We start from the raw sequence: 16,459 nt of genomic DNA on the forward strand, positions 1-16,459 counted from the left end.
TCAGCGCAGGAGCAGGCAAACCAAACACCCCAGAACATCAAGCCACAGACTCCTAGTCGGGGCAACACCCGCAGTTCTTCAACCAGTGGCTAGCGGAACCATACCAGTTGCGCCCGAAGCATTGTTCAATTGCATCAGGCGCTGCAGGCCGATGCATCGCCATTAGCAACCTTCCTATGCTTTTCTGATCCTTGTTGATCTACTCAGGTGACGGCCCAACCCCATCCACCACAGCAGTGGTGCGAAGACCTCCGTCATGGTCGCGCCGGCTGTGCCCGAGTCCGTGCTCCCCGTTTTTCTTCTTCCCGGGTGTCACGGAGACTGATGTCTGTATGCGCAGGTTGACCGAAGAGGTATTGCACGAGGCAATTGATGCGCGCACCGATTCCCTGATCTCGTTGCGCGAGCTTGGCCCTCCCGATCTCGTGCACCTCGTCAAGCAGCCGCTACGGCACCCCGGGAAGCAAGTCAGTGTTTATGTGTGCCCCCGGGCCCTCTGTTTGCTGAAGTGCTGACTTGGTATCTCTAGCTGGGAGTCTACCACCATGTGACCGGCGTGGATGCCTCGTCGTCGGCCAGCCTCGCCGCCTACATCAACACACTGGCGTACAAGGAATTCGGCCCCTCAGCAACCAGCAAGACCCTCGAGGGCACATACTGGTAACCTTACCTCTTCGAGCCCTGACCATGCAGTCGTTAACTGGCTGCTAGCTGCTACAATGCGTTCTCGCGGGTCGACATGCGCGTACACGCGCCTTTCCCGGGATCCGTCGAGAGCTACTGCGTTGACGAGCGCGGCGAGAAGAAGAAGGCGACCGAAGAACTTTGGCTCGAGACGTACCTCTGCAGCGTGCTGCGCGCCTACTCATACGCCGACGACGGCACCGGCGACACCATTCGGAAGATCATCGGCGTCAGGCGCTTCAACCCCGTAACCAACACCGAGACCGAGCACCGCTTTCTGAGCTCAGCTGAACAGCTCTTCTTCAGGGGTAAGGGGGTTGGGGTAACAAAGATAGCAGGTCATAGGTCGGCTAACCATGCGTAGGTTGGCAGCTTGGGTCCGACTCGGTCGTGCAAGTCCCGAATCTCGTCTCGAATCACCTTACCGCTGGCTTGCTAAAGTACTTCCACACAACCGGCCGTTATGCCTCCGGTATCAACCTCTTCGAGAAGCTTCGGACACAGAATGTTGAGGTGGCATCTCTGTTGGCGAAAGTCTTGTTCATGGGAAATGAAGAGGTTCAAGGGATACGTGTTCTCCACGAAGCTCTGAAAGAGTCGCCGATGGACTACGTCATGCTCGACACCCAGGCAGAATTCCTGCTCAAAAAGGCCCAAACCGCCACGACACCGGAGCAAAAGGAAGAGAGGCTGCGCATGGCCCTCGGCTGCGCGGACCGGAGCACCATCGCAGCACCCAGCGAGTTTGGAACTTGGGCAAGGTTAGCCGAGGTTTACGTGGCTATGGAGGACTGGGAAAACGCCCTCACCACTCTGAATTCATGCCCCATGTTTACGTATCAGGACAAAGACACACCCATCATGCCAGAGCCAAGAGACGTCAATCTCCCAACCCTCCCCGAGACGAGGCTAGACGAAATTGACAGCGAGCCTGAGGCGCGATACACGGAGCAGATAGACCAGAGTCTGCTTAATCTCCGCGCAGCCGCTTATCGGGGCACTTTCAAGCAAGCATACAGTATCCTTACAGAGATGACGGCAAAAATCGGTTGGGACCAGCTTCTCAAGATCAGGAGCAACGTCTTTGTCATGGAAGACGAGTACCGCGAGAAGCACGAGTCTGGTCCGCAGAACTATTCCACAAGGCGCAATGCTAGCACCGATGCCCTCCGTGGAACCCCGGATCCCGCTACCAATGGCGATGCTGCCGAGGGCGCAGAGGAGGAAGGGGTAGAAGAAGGTGAAGCGGCTAAGAAGGAAACTGGCGCGGAGACCGACACGGACTCTGTTGCGCATACTCTCGTCCCTAACGGCAGACCCGAGGACATTGAGAGGCCCTCTAGCGCAGTTGACCCAGAGCTAGTCAAGAACGGGGACGATAGCGTAAGCCAGTTCTCGTCTCCACTCCGTAGATGTGGTAGCTGACCTTTCTGACAGACTCCCAACGACGACCATTTCTCGCGCCTTAACAACAAGCGACTCTGCGAGCGCTGGCTCGATAGTCTCTTCATGGTGCTCTACGAGGACCTGCGCGTGTACACGATATGGCGCACGCAGATGGCGCAGTACCGCGCACAGAGCATGCAATACAAGAAGTCTGCCGAGGAGTGGGAGATCATCGGCACCCTGGCCGAGCGCCTGCAGCACCTCGACGAGGCGGTCGAGGCCTACCGCGCGTGCCTGTCGCAGCGCTTCAGCCCCAGGGCGCTGGCAGGCATTCTCAAGGTGTTTGAGAAGACCAAGAGCACGCGCGATACCGTGGCCGCCACCATTAGGCTGGTGACGTGGCAGTACCGGTGGTACAGCGAGTTCTCGCCCGAGCTGCTGCACACCATTCGCATGTTGATCGAGGACGAAGGGGCCGTCAAGATTCGCAGCATTATCCAGGCGACCAACCTGCCGCAGAATGTGCTGGATCTGACGCATCATTATGCCGCACTCTGCGCGACATTTAGGAGCAGCGGGACGGATGGTTAGAAAGGTCCTCAAAATTAAAAAAGGGAGGGGAATGGGAGGTGGTGTGATGCAATGCAATGTCGGGGCTCTAGTTTTGGGTGTTGGTAGTGTTACAGCGGGTTGAAAAAGGCATTGTGTATGGGTGACGACTGCTAGTGAAAATCGACGCTGTAATTAGATGTTTCTCCATCAATACCGGTTCTGATGGCACGGGGCGTCTCGATCGAATCTTATCAATACGGGATTCTCTTTCTCATACGATGGGGTGCGTAGATGGTTGATGTTGGTAGAGGATGTTTGCTGTTCGCGGCTTAGACATGCGTTCCATGTCACCCGAGGTGTACGTTTGCGGTCCAGGGGTATTGAGTTGTGTAAACAGACGAGAGACGGTGGCAGCTGGGGATTCCCCTTGGTCATAGAGCGTGGGACATGCCCCTCCTTCGATCCCCATTGATGGGATTTCTCCACAACAATGGCGCCGGTAGCTCCATCCCACGGCCCAAGATCGGACCGTGATGGCGCTTCTTCGGATACGAGCCCAAACACGAACATGGGTTTCAACGAACATATTGGTTCCTTGCAGCTTCTTGGCTCACTGAACACCCCCACTGCAACACAAAACCTGCAGCAACCCCGCTTGGTTGATGGAGTAAAGTCTGTTTGCGTTCCACGAATATGCGGGGCTGGGACGAGATAACGTCACTAGCTGTTGCAGTATCGAAGGTGTTGGAAGTGTTGGAAGTGAGCCCCGCGCGTTTCCTATCGCAAGAGTCAGAAGAAATGCGGCAAAATATTCCTCCGCTGATTGATCGTCAGGATGTGTAAATACTTCTTGCGGCTCTTCCCCCTCTTTCCCTTTCATACAGACAAACCCTTCCTTGTGAGAAGTATAGAAACACCATCGCAACCATGGCCGGCATCAAGAACACCACGTAAGTGGCCGAGTAACTCTCAATCCCCCACCACACTCGCGACTCACAAGCGCCGCAGAAAGACCTTCACGCTGAACACGGGCGACTCGATGCCCGCCGTTGGACTGGGCACATGGCAATCCAAGCCGGGCGAGGTCGAGAAGGCCGTTGAGGCCGCCCTCAGGGCGGGGTACCGGCACATTGACACGGCACTGGCCTACGGCAATGAGAAGGAGGTTGGTGAGGGTATACGGGCATCGGGCGTGCCGCGCGAGGAGATCTGGCTCACCACCAAACTGGACAACACCTGGCACAAGCAGGTGCAGGAGGGCATCGACAGCTCGCTTGCGAGCCTCGGCACGAGCTACGTCGACTTGTACTTGATGCACTGGCCGTCGAGCACCGACCCCAGCGACACGAAAAAGCATTACGACGACTGGGACTTTGTGGACACCTGGCGGGAGATGCAGAAATTGGTTGGGACTGGCAAGGTCAAGAACATTGGCGTCAGCAATTTTGGCATCAAGAACCTCGAGAAGTTGCTGAACGATCCGAGCTGCAAGGTATGTCGCGCGTTCTTCAGTAGTTGAGGCGAGATGCTGACTCTTCGCCATAGATTGTCCCGGCCGTGAACCAGGTCGAACTTCACCCGGGTAACCCGTCGCCCAAGCTCATCGCCTACTGCAAGGAGAAAGGCATCCATTGCTCGGGGTATTCCCCGCTCGGCAGCAGCGGCTCGCCGCTCTACAGCAACGAGACGATCGCGTCCATTGCAAAAGCCAAGAACCGCAGCGCGCAGCAGGTTCTCCTCATGTGGGGCTTGCAGAAGGGTTGGAGCGTGCTTCCGAAGAGCGTCACCGAGTCGCGGATCAAGGCGAACTTTGACTTGGATGGTTGGAGTTTGAGCGACGAAGACATAGCCAAAATCGATGCTATCCCGGATCGCTTCAAGGTCTGCGGCGACGCATGGCTGCCGGTCAAGGTCTTTTTCGGGGATGACGAGTGATTGGGGCCACGGGTATCAGTCTAGAAAATTAGGACACGCATTAACGCACCAAAGACAGCCCGGCCAAACTTACCGGAGATCTTAGATTACAGCCCATTGCCGCACCGTGACCGCACCCAGCGTAGCCGACGCTTCAGTCCCTCCCTGCCCCTTCTCTAATAATACCAATGCTCTCCTCCCGCACAACTCACAACTTTGCCCTCCCCTCCCCTTCGCCCCCGGACCTGCCCAACACCTCGGCCACCTTCCTCCTCACCCGCTCCGCCAGCTGCCCCGCCTCCTCCTCATCCAACTCGTCCCTCTGCCCGCGGCCAAACATGGTCGAAGTGAACCGCTCGCTCCGCTGGTCCCTCAGCTCCGGCCTGGGGATCACGTGGAAATGCATGTGCGGCACGACCTGCGCCGCGGCCGCCCCGTTGTTCTGCACCACGTTCCAGTCGCCCACCCCCGTCGCCTCCACCACCGCCGCCGAGAGCACCCGCAGGTAGCGGCCCAGCTCCGCCGCCTCGTCCGGCGTCGTGTCCGTGAGCTTGCCCCGGTGCCGGCGCGGGCAGAGGAGGATGTGGCCCAGCGAGAGGGGCATGATGTCTAAGAAGGCGACGAGCGTCGGGGTGGATAGCACGATGAAGGTCGCTGGCTGCGGGGAGGTCTGGGAGGGGCTGAGGAGGGGCGAGGACGACGGGGGCGGGTGGGCCGGGTCGTAGGCCGGGAAGATGGCCGAGATGTGGCAGAAGGGGCAGTCTTTGTCTTGTGGTGTGCGGTTATTGCTGTTGTTATTGTTGTCGTGAGGGAGACCTGGGTCGAAGGAAGAAGACGGGGTTGGGGGGAGGGAAGAGGTGTAAGTTTTGGGTGCCATTGTTGATATCCGTCCCCCGTCTTGCGCCGGCTCGGCTTAAAGGAGGGAGATGCGCCGGGAGCGGTATACGGCGCTGAGGAAGGGTGAGGATACGATGGAGCAACAGTTAACGCGAAATTGAGCCGTACGATGGCTCCCGCCTGAGACAAATAATGTATCCCAGAAAGAGTGAAAGTGCGAAAGAGAATGTGGACGTTTTGTTGACTAGCAAGTCGGCGAGCGGCTCGCTCTGAGCTGCCAACTGGGAATGTGTGGATCCCTTTGCCTGCCGGGGGACAGCTGTGCATAACGCATCGACCTCGGCCCAGACTCTCGGACACGGGCGCACGTGACCTGCTGGTTTCAGTTTGAATCATGGACCCACCCCGGCCGATTCTGCCGTTGCCCTCCGCCAATTTTCTGCCGCCTTCTGCCCCTCGGTCACTCAAACTCGCGTCATCTTACACTCGTCCACCCCATCCGCTTCATCAGCCGCTCATAGGCTTCCGCATCGCCGTGCTTATACCGCGCAACTTCAGGACCAACAGGTATCTACCCGCCATGTCTCGCGAGCAGTACCAGATCCCCACAAATTCTGGGTCCGGCTTCGGCGGAGGCAGCGGTGCGCCCGCGTCGCGCGACTACGCCGGCGAGAGCGGCGGCGGTGCCATGACCTACCTCTGCGGCGACTGCGCAGCGAGGGTACCGCTCGAAAAGGGCGCTCCGATTCGATGCAACAAGTGCGGTGCGCGTGTCCTGTACAAGGAGAGGACGAAGAGGTGAGAATGGGAACCGCGAGCGTGGAAGATAGAGGGTGAGCGCTGACTTGTTTGCGTGGCAGAATGGTCCAGTTTGAAGCGCGATAGTAGACCGGATTAGATTGGGGTGCGAGAAACTGTATTCTGAGAGACTCGGGCGCGACTTGAACCAACCAAACCCCACCGTCGAGGGTCAGGAGAGACTGAGACTCGGCGAAGGGCGGTACCCACATGGGTATTGGCGTTTTGGGGGAACACCGGCAGAAGAATGATGGGTAGACCTGGTCATGAATTTTCGCCTCTAGTCCTAGCCAACCTAATATTGGTATCACATCCAAACGCCAAAAATGCTGGTCATGTCCGAGCCCCATCAATGCAGTCCTACTCTTGTGGCCTGCCAATCCCATATTATGAACATGATTTCTTAACGCTGGGAATGGAGATACTTGGCGAAGCTCGCGTCGGCAGCGGTAGAGTCATCCTGCTGTAGCATGGCCGCCTCGTATCTCGCCTGAAGACCTTCCCGATCCCCTTCGTCATCGATCTCATCCTCGCTCTCTTCGTCCGGGCTGAGAGCGCCCATATCGTCGTCTTCCTGCTTAATATCGGCCACGGGGATCTTCGACGTCGTGCTACCCATTGACATATCCTTCATCATCTTGTCCAACTCCTTCTCCCGTTGTTTCTTCTTGTTCTCTTCCCTCTCCGCGCGCCTCCTATCTAGTTCAGGCTGGTAGTCTCGCTTGAACTCCTCGGCCTTCTCTTGTACCGCCTCGAAAAACTCGTCGATTCCAGTGCCGTGGAGCGAACTCACGCTGACCACGCTGAGATGTGCATAGAACTCCTCCAGCATGAGGCTCATGCTATTCAGCAAACTGCCCATGTAGCCACTGCCGCCGCCTTCGCCGCCTTCCTGGCCGCCAAAGGCGTTGTTATTTTCATCCTCGTTCAGAGCCGCCTGAAAGGCTTCGTAGTCGGTCATCCACTCCTTGGCAAACGATGCGTCCTTGGCGTCGGTTTTGTTGAACACTAGAATCATGGGAAGCTTCGTCTTGTACAGAATGCTGCAAGCGTAGAGCATGTTGCTCATAAATGTCGAGGTCGAACTAGTGCGCGGTGTGTCGATGATGTAAGCAATCACTGTTGGGAACGACGAGGCAAGCGAATCGAGCAGGATGCTTCCCGAAGCGGACCACACGAAGACTTCAATCTGCCCGGGCGTGTCGACTAGAATATGTTTGATCGGCTTGCGCGCTGGGTTCTCGGGGTCGGGCGCCGCGCGTTTCTCCAAGAGGCCGAGTACCTGGTCCACTTTGGTTGCAAATAGGTTGAGAGACGTCATGATGCCTCCATTTGGCCCAAGGTTGTACTCCTCCATGACCTTCTTGTAGTTGACCGAGTCGCGGATGTCGATGTTGCTCTGGAAGGGAGAGTAGGTAACGGCCGGGTCAAGGTTGATGACATAGGGAGGTTCTTTTTGGGCGTGTAAATGTGCATTGATCCGCTGCATGAAGGTCGTCTTTCCGGAGCCTAGAGAGTCGAAGTCAATCATCTGCCTCGGGCCGGAAAAGGGAGACGGGTTGACAAACCTGCCATGCCAACGCACACGACAGTCACAGGCTGGGCAACTTGCCCGCCAGAGCTGGCCGCTGCCGAGGTTGATTCCATACTGTTTGGCGCTCTCAAAGTCGGAGACTGGACATTGAAGTTGGTTGCCGACAGAAATCCATGGCGGGGTTCAGAATGAAAGCGGGAGGAAGTGTGGTGGGGCGAAAGCGATTCGAGCTTTGAGCCAGGTGGGGTTGGCTTGGCCCCGGAAGTGCCAGCTTTTCAGCTGTTTTCCTCTTCTGTTCCTTTAACTCTTGTTAAAAGAAAAAGAAAAAAAAAAGAGAGAGAGAGAGAAAAGAAAAGAAAGTCTATCTATTTTTCCTTTATTTTTCAATTTTATTCCCATAGTTCTCAATTACCTCGGCTAACCCATCTATTCTTCTGCCATTTTCATCTCTTACCGTCCATCACGGCGTTTGCTCATATCTCGGCCGGGTTGTTGGTTCGCGTGGCCAGACAGTGTGCTTACCCGCTCCTCACACATTGCAGCCTCCAGTGCCTTGGAGCCTATTAACGTTGGTTTATGGAGTCCAACGGCATAAATAGCTTTGACCCACTCCCTTCTGCCTTATCAAAGCCTGGATCGTGGATCTTAAAATGTCGAGCATGCATGAGGGAGCTCCGTCCCAGAACCGTTCCATTTCCGCTTGCCTCCGTCTGTTGGGTTCTCGCCAACGAAACAAAGGAGATGGCGGGGAGGACAGAAGTCCTGGCCAGAAACGAGAGGACCCGATACAATCATGGGTTACGGACTCCGGCCAGCCTAGACCATGTAGACCGCAGCACCGCGTGTGTACGTAGGGTCTCACGTCATCGTTCTATCCGGGACAAAGGCGCGCCGAGATGGGTGGTGGCCCCGGATGGCTGATTGTCCTTGGGCCCCGAACCGGTTGGTGCCCCATTTCATAGCCACAGCCAAATCAGCGACAGCACAGTGGACAACCCGGCAGAGCCAGATTTATCCCCCCAAAAAGGAATCTGGCCCCCGATAAAGACCTCCAGCCTCCCCTGTCCTTCTCATATTTCCCTTTCAACAAACAATCGTCAGCCTCAGTATTCCGTACTCGCGCGGCGCAATCCAACGACTTTGTCCGAGTTCAATCAACCCAACAGGAGCCAGGCCGATTGCCGCCCTACCACAAGGGTCCATCCGCCATGTTGAGAAAGAAGGATAGCTTCACCGTCATCACGCCCATCCCGGGCTTCATCCCCCGCCAGTTGGCAATTGACATCCTCCACTCGCACTCCGAGGTCATCACTCTGAACCCGCTCGTCCTTGAGCACAAACCCATCCCAGCCCCGCAACATGCCGAGACTGATGAGTACTACTCGACTTGGTATGAGATTACGGAGCGCATTCAGTTCCTTCCGGGCATTGGGAGGATGGGCTCTTCAACCATCAAGTTCAATGGGTGTTTCCACGACATGCCGTGGGGCCTCCAAACGCACATCTACGCGCCCATGAACGTCGACCTGCGGAACACGTATCGCATAGCCGGCAACCAGCCCGGCGTTGAGCCGCCCGAGATTCCCGAGATCGGCTTGAAGGCACTTGGCGTACCGTCAGACGGCCTGTACCTGAGAGAGGACATCGAAATCAAGTGCAATGTTACCGTGCACAGCTTTGTCAAGTCGCAGTTGAAGAAAGCAGGCTCCGAGATGGTGAGCCGTATCATCAAGAAGGCTGAGCTGTTGGATGCCGGGGTACTGCAGGCAATGATTGAGGATGGGAAGCTTAAGACGATCAACCCGGCCGATCGGAGCACCATGATCAGGTCACCACTGCCGTCTCCCACCAACCCCCGTTACTCCCCATCTATTGGCGGGAACTCACCGCCGATGGCAAGCTCCCCGCGCATCCCCTATCACATCCCCCGGGTGCAGTCTGTACGTAGCAGGCCGGGCAGCGGCTACAGCTATCAGCAGGGCCCTCAAGGATTCGGACAGGACGGATCCAACGGACTTCAGGAGCTCGCAGCTACCGGGCCGAGTCCTCCAAACCAATTCCCGGTGGAAATGCCTGGCGATTTCTACCATGCATCCGCCGATCTTCAGCCAAGCAGACAGTCGCCCCAGCTGGTCCAGCCCATTCCCGCGCGGGAATCCCTCGACCCCAATCAAGCGCAGCAGTCCAGCCCTAACCCGGCTGTCGGCGGGCAGTGGTCAGCACCAGGCTCGCGGCCCGTCTCATATGCCCCGAGCCTCGGGTCTCCGGGGCTGGACAATAAGGGGTTTGCGTCTCAGCTGGCCGCGCATCAGGAAACCGCAGAGGAACACCGGGACGATAAGAGGCCGGACGGGCGTATTCCTCACCCATCCCATTTCGCACCATATAACCCGGCTGATTACGCCAAGATCCCGCCGCAGCAACATCCGCGGTACGGGCATGGACAGTTAGGGCAGCGATATAATTACACGCAATAAATTGCCGGCGTCGGTTACTGCGAATGGGAGCATTTATCACGGAGATGGTTATGGTGTTGATTTATACCCAGGGATTCCGTTGAGGGGATTTATTATCGATGGAGTTGGGTGAATTTAGGCGTTCGGCGTCCTAAAAGCTTAGCAGTCATGATCGATGAAGACAAATTTTGCTCTACATTATACTCCATGGGCTGTGTTGACCGTAATTTCCAAGGCTTTTCAGGATGCTTTCTAACCCCAGCTTCCGATGACCCAGCAGACAACAAAGTTGGAGAAGTTGGACGCATGGGGACAAGGTACAAGATCCTAGCGGCACAGCCGAACACCAGCTGCCGTGGCGAGCGGCCACGATGACGAGAAGGATGCGGCCAGGATTGCACACTGGCTAAGTCTTGTTCGGAAGCTTACCGACGGTACGGGGTTGTGCTACCGGGAGTTCAACCGCCGTTGCTATCAGAGCAAACCCGATTGAAGCGCAATAGATAGTTGACGCCTTCTCTTGTTTGGGATGAGATACATCATCTTCTAATGCAGCGGCCAAGGGCAGAACATTTCACCCCAACCTCGCTTACGCTTCAACTGTAAGCGGCCAAGAGGGCCTATCCGCATCTTGGTCAACTGATGCACAGGGTCCTTAAGAGGCAGCCGAGACCAGAGACCGCCTACCGGGGGGTTTGATGCGCACGCCTGGGTCCTGAGGATGGCACCCAAGCATGCGCGCCGCAGCCGCAGCCGCATCTTAATCTATGTTGCTTCTCTCACCGAGGCGGAAAGCCTGATAACAAAGAGGATGTATGAGTCTTTGAGCAAGCAAGTCAAGACGCAATGGAAAAAAAAAATAAAACAAAGCCACGTGTCGTGCGTCTTCCTTTGAGGACCGCGATGGATCAATTCAGACGGCCATCAAAGTTACTTAAGTATTCTCCCAGTCTGTTTTGACTTACTTAGCTTTTGCGACAACTGACGTGTTATGTTTTCTTTCACCACTTCTCCGCAGTTAAAGAGGGGAAAATTGCCCCGAATAACCGCCGCCCGCATCGGGTAAGTCGTCCCCCTAGGACTTGTGGCGATGTTATCATATGGGGCTGAGCAAGCTAGGTAACAACCGTTCTACAGTAAACTGCGCCGGTTGTAAAGCCAGTCGTATCCACGGAGGTGTGGCGATCCCCGCATATTTGTTTACGCATTGTTTCCTCACTGGCTTTTGCGCCGGAACTCGGATCCGTGGGTGCGGGAGCTCCTAAATCCTATGGATGGAGATGACGTTGCGTCTAAGTGCTGTGCGCCATGTAATTGCCGTGGCTTTCCGGCGGTCCTCTGCCTGGCTTCGGTATGTCTCTATTAATGACTTGAAAGTGGACCGGTAAATAGTTAAGTCCAAAGACATGTATGCAAAGGGACGAAAATATGAACGAATTAGAGGTTGGTTTTGCTGCGTTTGGTTGGCATGGTCACCCTTTGTCCGGATAAGGCCCCCGAGAACGCGGCTGGACCTCGATTTTCCATTCTGGGTGCACTGGCCCAGGCCGCACAGTAGACAGGACTGTGTTGCGAAGCTGAGCGTGGAGCCCGAAGGTTTGCGCCGTGATCCCACCGAATTATCCTACATAGCCGGTACTGTAACAGTTACACAACACAACAATCACAAGGCACTCCATGCGGTATGGGGGGAAGGGGAAGCCAGCGGGTGAAAGCCCTGCCATTATGGATCGAGCAGAAGTCGTTAGATCGGATGCAAAGCAGAATGGTTCTTGAAGCTGTTTGGAACCCGGTTAGAAACACCTTCGACGGCCACTGCTGGCCAGATCTGCCAGGGTGAGAAACCTCGAAGACTTCGAAGAGCGATTGAGGGGCGGTGGAGCACTGAGCTCTCCACTAGCCTTGTGGGGCATACCATTTTAGTGGTTCCACAAGCAATCTGACGCAAAGACGTCACCAGCAATCTCAACCTGCCCAGGCTCTTGGCATCCGATTGACATTTCCCAGCGCACACCAGTCTTTACCTGTCCGAACACCACGGTTGACATGGACAGCCTTGAAGACTTTGAGAAAGCGCTGGCTGCCGAGACAGCGGAGAGGGAGCGCGCGGCTCAGAAGAAAGAAGAGCGGCGCGAACGGAAAAACAGACACCATCACCGCGATCGTCGCGAGCGATCATCCGAGCGCGATCATACTGGAAATAAACATAGACACCGAGACCGCGAGAGAGATGAGCGTAGGGATCGCGATGGCGCCAAGGAGCGGCGCGGCCATCACCGATCCAGAGACAACGATTCTGACGAAGACGGGCATCGACACAAACGGTCGCGCCGCTCGCGGGAAGACGACGAGGAAGAGTCGAGGCATCGGCACAGACACAGACACCGGTCAAGGGACCGCTCGAGGAACCGCGGAGATGATGGGACTGAGAAGCGAGGTGGGACGGATTTCAAGGATTTGAAACAGTCCGACCCTAAAGAGGACCTTCCCCTACCGGACGAGGAGAAGGTTCCGACCGACACCGCACCGCTCGTCAGAGATTCATGGATGACAGCGCCATCGGCTCTAGATATCGATTACATCCACCGGGGAGCCAAAAGAAAGAGCCCCTCTCCTGTGAGAGAAGAACCGAAGAGGGTGTTGCACAAACGGGAGTTGAATACGAAGCTAGCAGAGGTGGACAATGGAGCGGAGCAGTCGAAGCCACCCAGGACTCGGGAGGTGAATTACAAGTTCGGCGATGAAGGGTCGCAGTGGAGAATGACCAAGCTCAAGGCTGTCTATACTATTGCTGAGCAGACGAATCGTCCGATTGACGAGGTCGCCGTCGAGAGATTCGGCAGCCTGCAAGAATTCGACGATGCCAGAGAGGAAAAGATGGAAATGGACCGACGAAGGGTGTACGGTGAAGGGTATGTTGGCAAGGAGAAACCAACCGGCGAACTTTACTCCGAACGAATGGCCAAGATGCGGCCCGAGCCGGCGCGTTCTCCAACTCCTCAGCCCGAGCAGGGCGTCATCATCGAGGACATGATCCAACCCGCTCCGCCGATGGACCAATCCGCCCTCAACCGCATGCGCGCACAGCTCATGAAGGCCAAGCTCCGCAACGCTCCAGAAGCGGGCAAGCTCGAAGCAGAATACAACGCTGCTAAGGCAGCCTTCAGCACCGGCGCCGCCTCCTCCAACGCCATCGTCCTCGACGCCTCGCACAACCGCATGCTCGCCGGCCCCCGCGGCGAAGTCAAAGCCGTCACCAACAAGCGCGGGCTCGAGCGCGGCCAGGTCGAAGCCAACGAGGACATGTCGATCGAGGACATGGTCCGGGAAGAGCGTCGCACGCGCGGCCAAGCCGGCGGCGAGGGGCTCCGCCTGGCTGAGCGCATCGCCAAGGACGCCAAGTTCGACAACGACCTCGAGTACTTGGACGAGAACGCCGAGAAGCTCGCCCGGCGGGTGCACAAGAACGAGGCCTCGCTCAAGAACGTCGCCGTGGCCGAGTACAAGAAACTCAACCGCATCCTCGACACGTGCCCGCTCTGCTACCACGAGGACCGCAACCCGCCGCAGAACCTGCCCCTCGCGCCCGTGCTCGCCCTCGCCACCCGCACCTACCTCACGCTGCCCACCGCGCCCGAGCTGACGGGCGCCGAGGGCGGCGCCGTCATCGTGCCCCTGAGCCACCGCACCAACCTGCTCGAGTGCGACGACGACGAGTGGGAGGAGATGCGCAACTTCATGAAGTCGCTGACGCGCATGTACCACGACCAGGGACGGGAGGTGCTCTTCTACGAGAACGCGGCGGCGCCGCAGCGGCGGCTGCACGCCGCGCTCGTGGCCGTGCCCATCCCCTACGACCTGGGCGACACGGCGCCCGCCTTCTTCCGCGAGGCCATGCTCTCGGCCGACGAGGAGTGGGCGCAGCACAAGAAGGTCATCGACACGGGCCGCAAGGCCAGGGAGGGGCTGGGCAAGCTGGCGTTCCGCCGCAGCATTGCCCGCGAGATGCCCTACTTTCACGTCTGGTTCTCGCTGGACGGCGGCCTGGGCCACGTGGTCGAGGATTCGGAGCGGTGGCCCAAGGGCGACCTGTTCGCCAGGGAGATCATTGGCGGCATGCTAGACACCGAGCCCGACGTGATCAAGAGGCAGGGGAGGTGGACGAGGCATGATGAGCGCGTCGACGGGTTCAAGAAGAGGTGGAGGAAGTTTGACTGGACGAGGGTGCTCGCGGAGGGCGGGTGAGAGGATGAAAGGAGGTTGCACTACGAAATGTCAATGCACACCCTCGACGTTTGTCCTGGGTTAGAAGAAATCCTTGACCAAATACCGGCATGCTACATTCCTTACGGACAGTTTCCCTAATACGTGGTAAGAACGTGGCAAAACCCGTAATTCAGTAAATCTCGTACGAATTATCCTTCTTCGGCATCCATATTGTCCCTGTTTGAACCGGGTGCCCCTCTCTTCCGGCCCTTGCCGCCCTTCAGCACAGAGCCCTTCTTACCGCGGTCTTCCATCAACGCCTTCATCTCGTTCTTAGCATGTCTCTGCGCCTCCTCAACCCGCGGCTTAAACACCATAACCTCGTCCTTCTCCAGGGAGTATTCTGTAAGCTTCGTGCCCAGCGCCGCTTCGATGCGCAGCCAGATTTCAAGGTCACTTCCGAGGGTTAGACTCCCGATGCTAAGATGGAGGGAATTCCATGGAAAGACTTACTACTGAGTCACAATGCTAATAGCATGTCCGGACTTGCCCGCACGGGCCGTACGGCCGACACGGTGCACATATGTCTTGGAGTCCTGGGGCAGGTCGTAGTTGAGGACACAATCCACGTTGGGGATATCGAGACCACGGGCGGCGACGTCGGTGGCCACGAGGATCTCGCGGGAGCCAGCGCGGAACTTGTTGAGCGCGCCGAGACGGGCCGACTGGGAGAGCCCGCCGTGCAGGGGGATGGCGCCCATGCCGAGGGTGCGGAGCAGGATGGCGATTCTCTGCGTTTCCAGGACGGTCCGCGTGAAGATGATGATGGTTTGCCCGGCGAACTCGTTGCACAGGTAGATCAGGTAGGTGTCCTTGTGCATGTGCGGGATGAAGACGTAATTCTGGACCAGGGTCGACACGGTCTGGTATTTGGACGACGAGATGCTGACTTTCAGGGGGTCTCGGAGACTGGCTCGCTGGAGGCTTTCGACTTTGTTGGACATGGTGGCTGAGAAGAGGAAAGTCCTTCGCTCTCTTGGGAGGAACTTGAGAATCTTTTCGAGAATCGGGCCAAAATCCATGTCAAGGAGGCTGAAAGGGCGGTTAGCAGAGGTGTTGGAGATCATCAAAGAAGCGCAGCCTACCGATCCGCCTCGTCCATGACCAGATAGCGAAGGTTACGTCTACCGTGCCAAGAATTAGTACCACAGTCTTCTAGACTCTCGGAACGTGATGTATCCATCGCCATTCCGACTTACAAACTGAAACCCTTTGTTTTCTCCAAGTGGTCCAACAGTCTGCCAGGTGTCGCAACCACGACATGGGGCTTCTTGCCGAGTGCGATCGCTTGTTGTACCATGTCCAAGCCACCAAGAATGAGGGCACATCGGAGCGAGATTAGGGAGCCGAGAGCCTCAAATGCTTGCGCGATCTGGGCAGCAAGTTCTCTTGTCGGTGCTAGGACGAGCGCGAATAAAGCTTGCGGTTTGTCGAGCAGCGCCTGGAGAATGGGGAGTGCGAACGCTGCTGTTTTTCCGCTACCTGTTTCTGCGATACCGATTATGTCTCGATCTTGCAAGGCAAGGGGGATTGCCTGCTCTTGGATGGGGGTTGGCCTCTTATATCCGAGCCGGTCGCAGGCGTCGCATAGCGAATCCACGATTCCCTAACAGTCTGGTCAGTGTGCTGGTAACGGAGACGATGGACAAACCCACAACGTACTAGATCGGCAAACGACTTGGGCGCGGCATCCCCATTTTCCGGCTTCGAGGGATTGTCGACGGTAGTAGACTCGGCATCAGAACTTGGGGGTGGTGATGCCGCCTTGGCTTTCGGTGCGGGCTTGGTCTTTAACTTGGCCTTTGTGGCCTCAATCGAGGCATCTTTCAAAGAGCCTGGGTCGTGGGAAATTTTCCTGCGTTTAGTCGACATCATGGCTGTCTAACTCCTCGATCCGCTGCTGTCAAATGATTTTTTTGATCGTGAACTGGACGAAGAGCTAAGGTTTCCCCCCCAAAATTCCCGGCTTATCGTAAGTGGGCCCTGCATGATAAGAGCTGCCCCACCGAAATTTTCTGCCGGCCTCGTCGAT

General features: G+C 56.9%; 8 protein-coding genes across 8 annotated transcripts; 5 read left to right on the plus strand and 3 right to left on the minus strand.

Annotated features, from left to right (window-relative positions):
• Positions 1-256: 256 nt before the first annotated feature.
• BUD7 (bud site selection protein) lies at positions 257-2,661 on the plus strand (the record flags this gene model as incomplete). The annotated part of the gene is made up of 6 exons (XM_071065005.1): positions 257-279; positions 341-467; positions 530-660; positions 712-992; positions 1,049-2,067; positions 2,122-2,661. The coding sequence occupies 6 exons, from the start codon at positions 257-259 to the stop codon at positions 2,659-2,661; spliced, it is 2,121 nt and encodes a 706-aa protein (XP_070921106.1).
• Positions 2,662-3,549: 888 nt separating this feature from the next.
• On the plus strand, positions 3,550-4,557 carry MFIFM68171_09587 (Aldo-keto oxidoreductase, NADPH-dependent (Fragment); the record flags this gene model as incomplete). The annotated part of the gene is made up of 3 exons (XM_071065006.1): positions 3,550-3,572; positions 3,631-4,114; positions 4,168-4,557. 3 exons carry the CDS (start codon positions 3,550-3,552, stop codon positions 4,555-4,557), a joined length of 897 nt encoding a protein of 298 aa, XP_070921107.1.
• Positions 4,558-4,744: 187 nt separating this feature from the next.
• MFIFM68171_09588 (HIT-like domain-containing protein) lies at positions 4,745-5,413 on the minus strand (the record flags this gene model as incomplete). Its single annotated transcript, XM_071065007.1, has 1 exon — positions 4,745-5,413. The coding sequence occupies one exon, from the start codon at positions 5,411-5,413 to the stop codon at positions 4,745-4,747; it is 669 nt and encodes a 222-aa protein (XP_070921108.1).
• A 540-nt stretch (positions 5,414-5,953) lies between these two features.
• Positions 5,954-6,258, plus strand: RPC10 (DNA-directed RNA polymerase core subunit rpc10; the record flags this gene model as incomplete). The annotated part of the gene is made up of 2 exons (XM_071065008.1): positions 5,954-6,171; positions 6,234-6,258. 2 exons carry the CDS (start codon positions 5,954-5,956, stop codon positions 6,256-6,258), a joined length of 243 nt encoding a protein of 80 aa, XP_070921109.1.
• Positions 6,259-6,574: 316 nt separating this feature from the next.
• On the minus strand, positions 6,575-7,818 carry MFIFM68171_09590 (GPN-loop GTPase; the record flags this gene model as incomplete). The annotated part of the gene is made up of 2 exons (XM_071065009.1): positions 6,575-7,680; positions 7,740-7,818. 2 exons carry the CDS (start codon positions 7,816-7,818, stop codon positions 6,575-6,577), a joined length of 1,185 nt encoding a protein of 394 aa, XP_070921110.1.
• Positions 7,819-8,913: 1,095 nt separating this feature from the next.
• MFIFM68171_09591 (NACHT and WD40 domain-containing protein) lies at positions 8,914-10,182 on the plus strand (the record flags this gene model as incomplete). The annotated part of the gene is made up of 1 exon (XM_071065010.1): positions 8,914-10,182. The coding sequence occupies one exon, from the start codon at positions 8,914-8,916 to the stop codon at positions 10,180-10,182; it is 1,269 nt and encodes a 422-aa protein (XP_070921111.1).
• Positions 10,183-12,207: 2,025 nt separating this feature from the next.
• On the plus strand, positions 12,208-14,406 carry cwf19 (Pre-mRNA-splicing factor cwf19; the record flags this gene model as incomplete). The annotated part of the gene is made up of 1 exon (XM_071065011.1): positions 12,208-14,406. The coding sequence occupies one exon, from the start codon at positions 12,208-12,210 to the stop codon at positions 14,404-14,406; it is 2,199 nt and encodes a 732-aa protein (XP_070921112.1).
• Positions 14,407-14,576: 170 nt separating this feature from the next.
• Positions 14,577-16,302, minus strand: RRP3_2 (ribosomal RNA processing protein; the record flags this gene model as incomplete). The annotated part of the gene is made up of 5 exons (XM_071065012.1): positions 14,577-14,823; positions 14,881-15,459; positions 15,513-15,551; positions 15,627-16,033; positions 16,090-16,302. 5 exons carry the CDS (start codon positions 16,300-16,302, stop codon positions 14,577-14,579), a joined length of 1,485 nt encoding a protein of 494 aa, XP_070921113.1.
• Between the last annotated feature and the right edge of the window lie 157 nt (positions 16,303-16,459).

Source organism: Madurella fahalii (assembly GCF_045866475.1).
Source record: "Madurella fahalii IFM 68171 DNA, scaffold_5, whole genome shotgun sequence".
Lineage (NCBI taxonomy): Eukaryota > Fungi > Ascomycota > Sordariomycetes > Sordariales > Madurella > Madurella fahalii.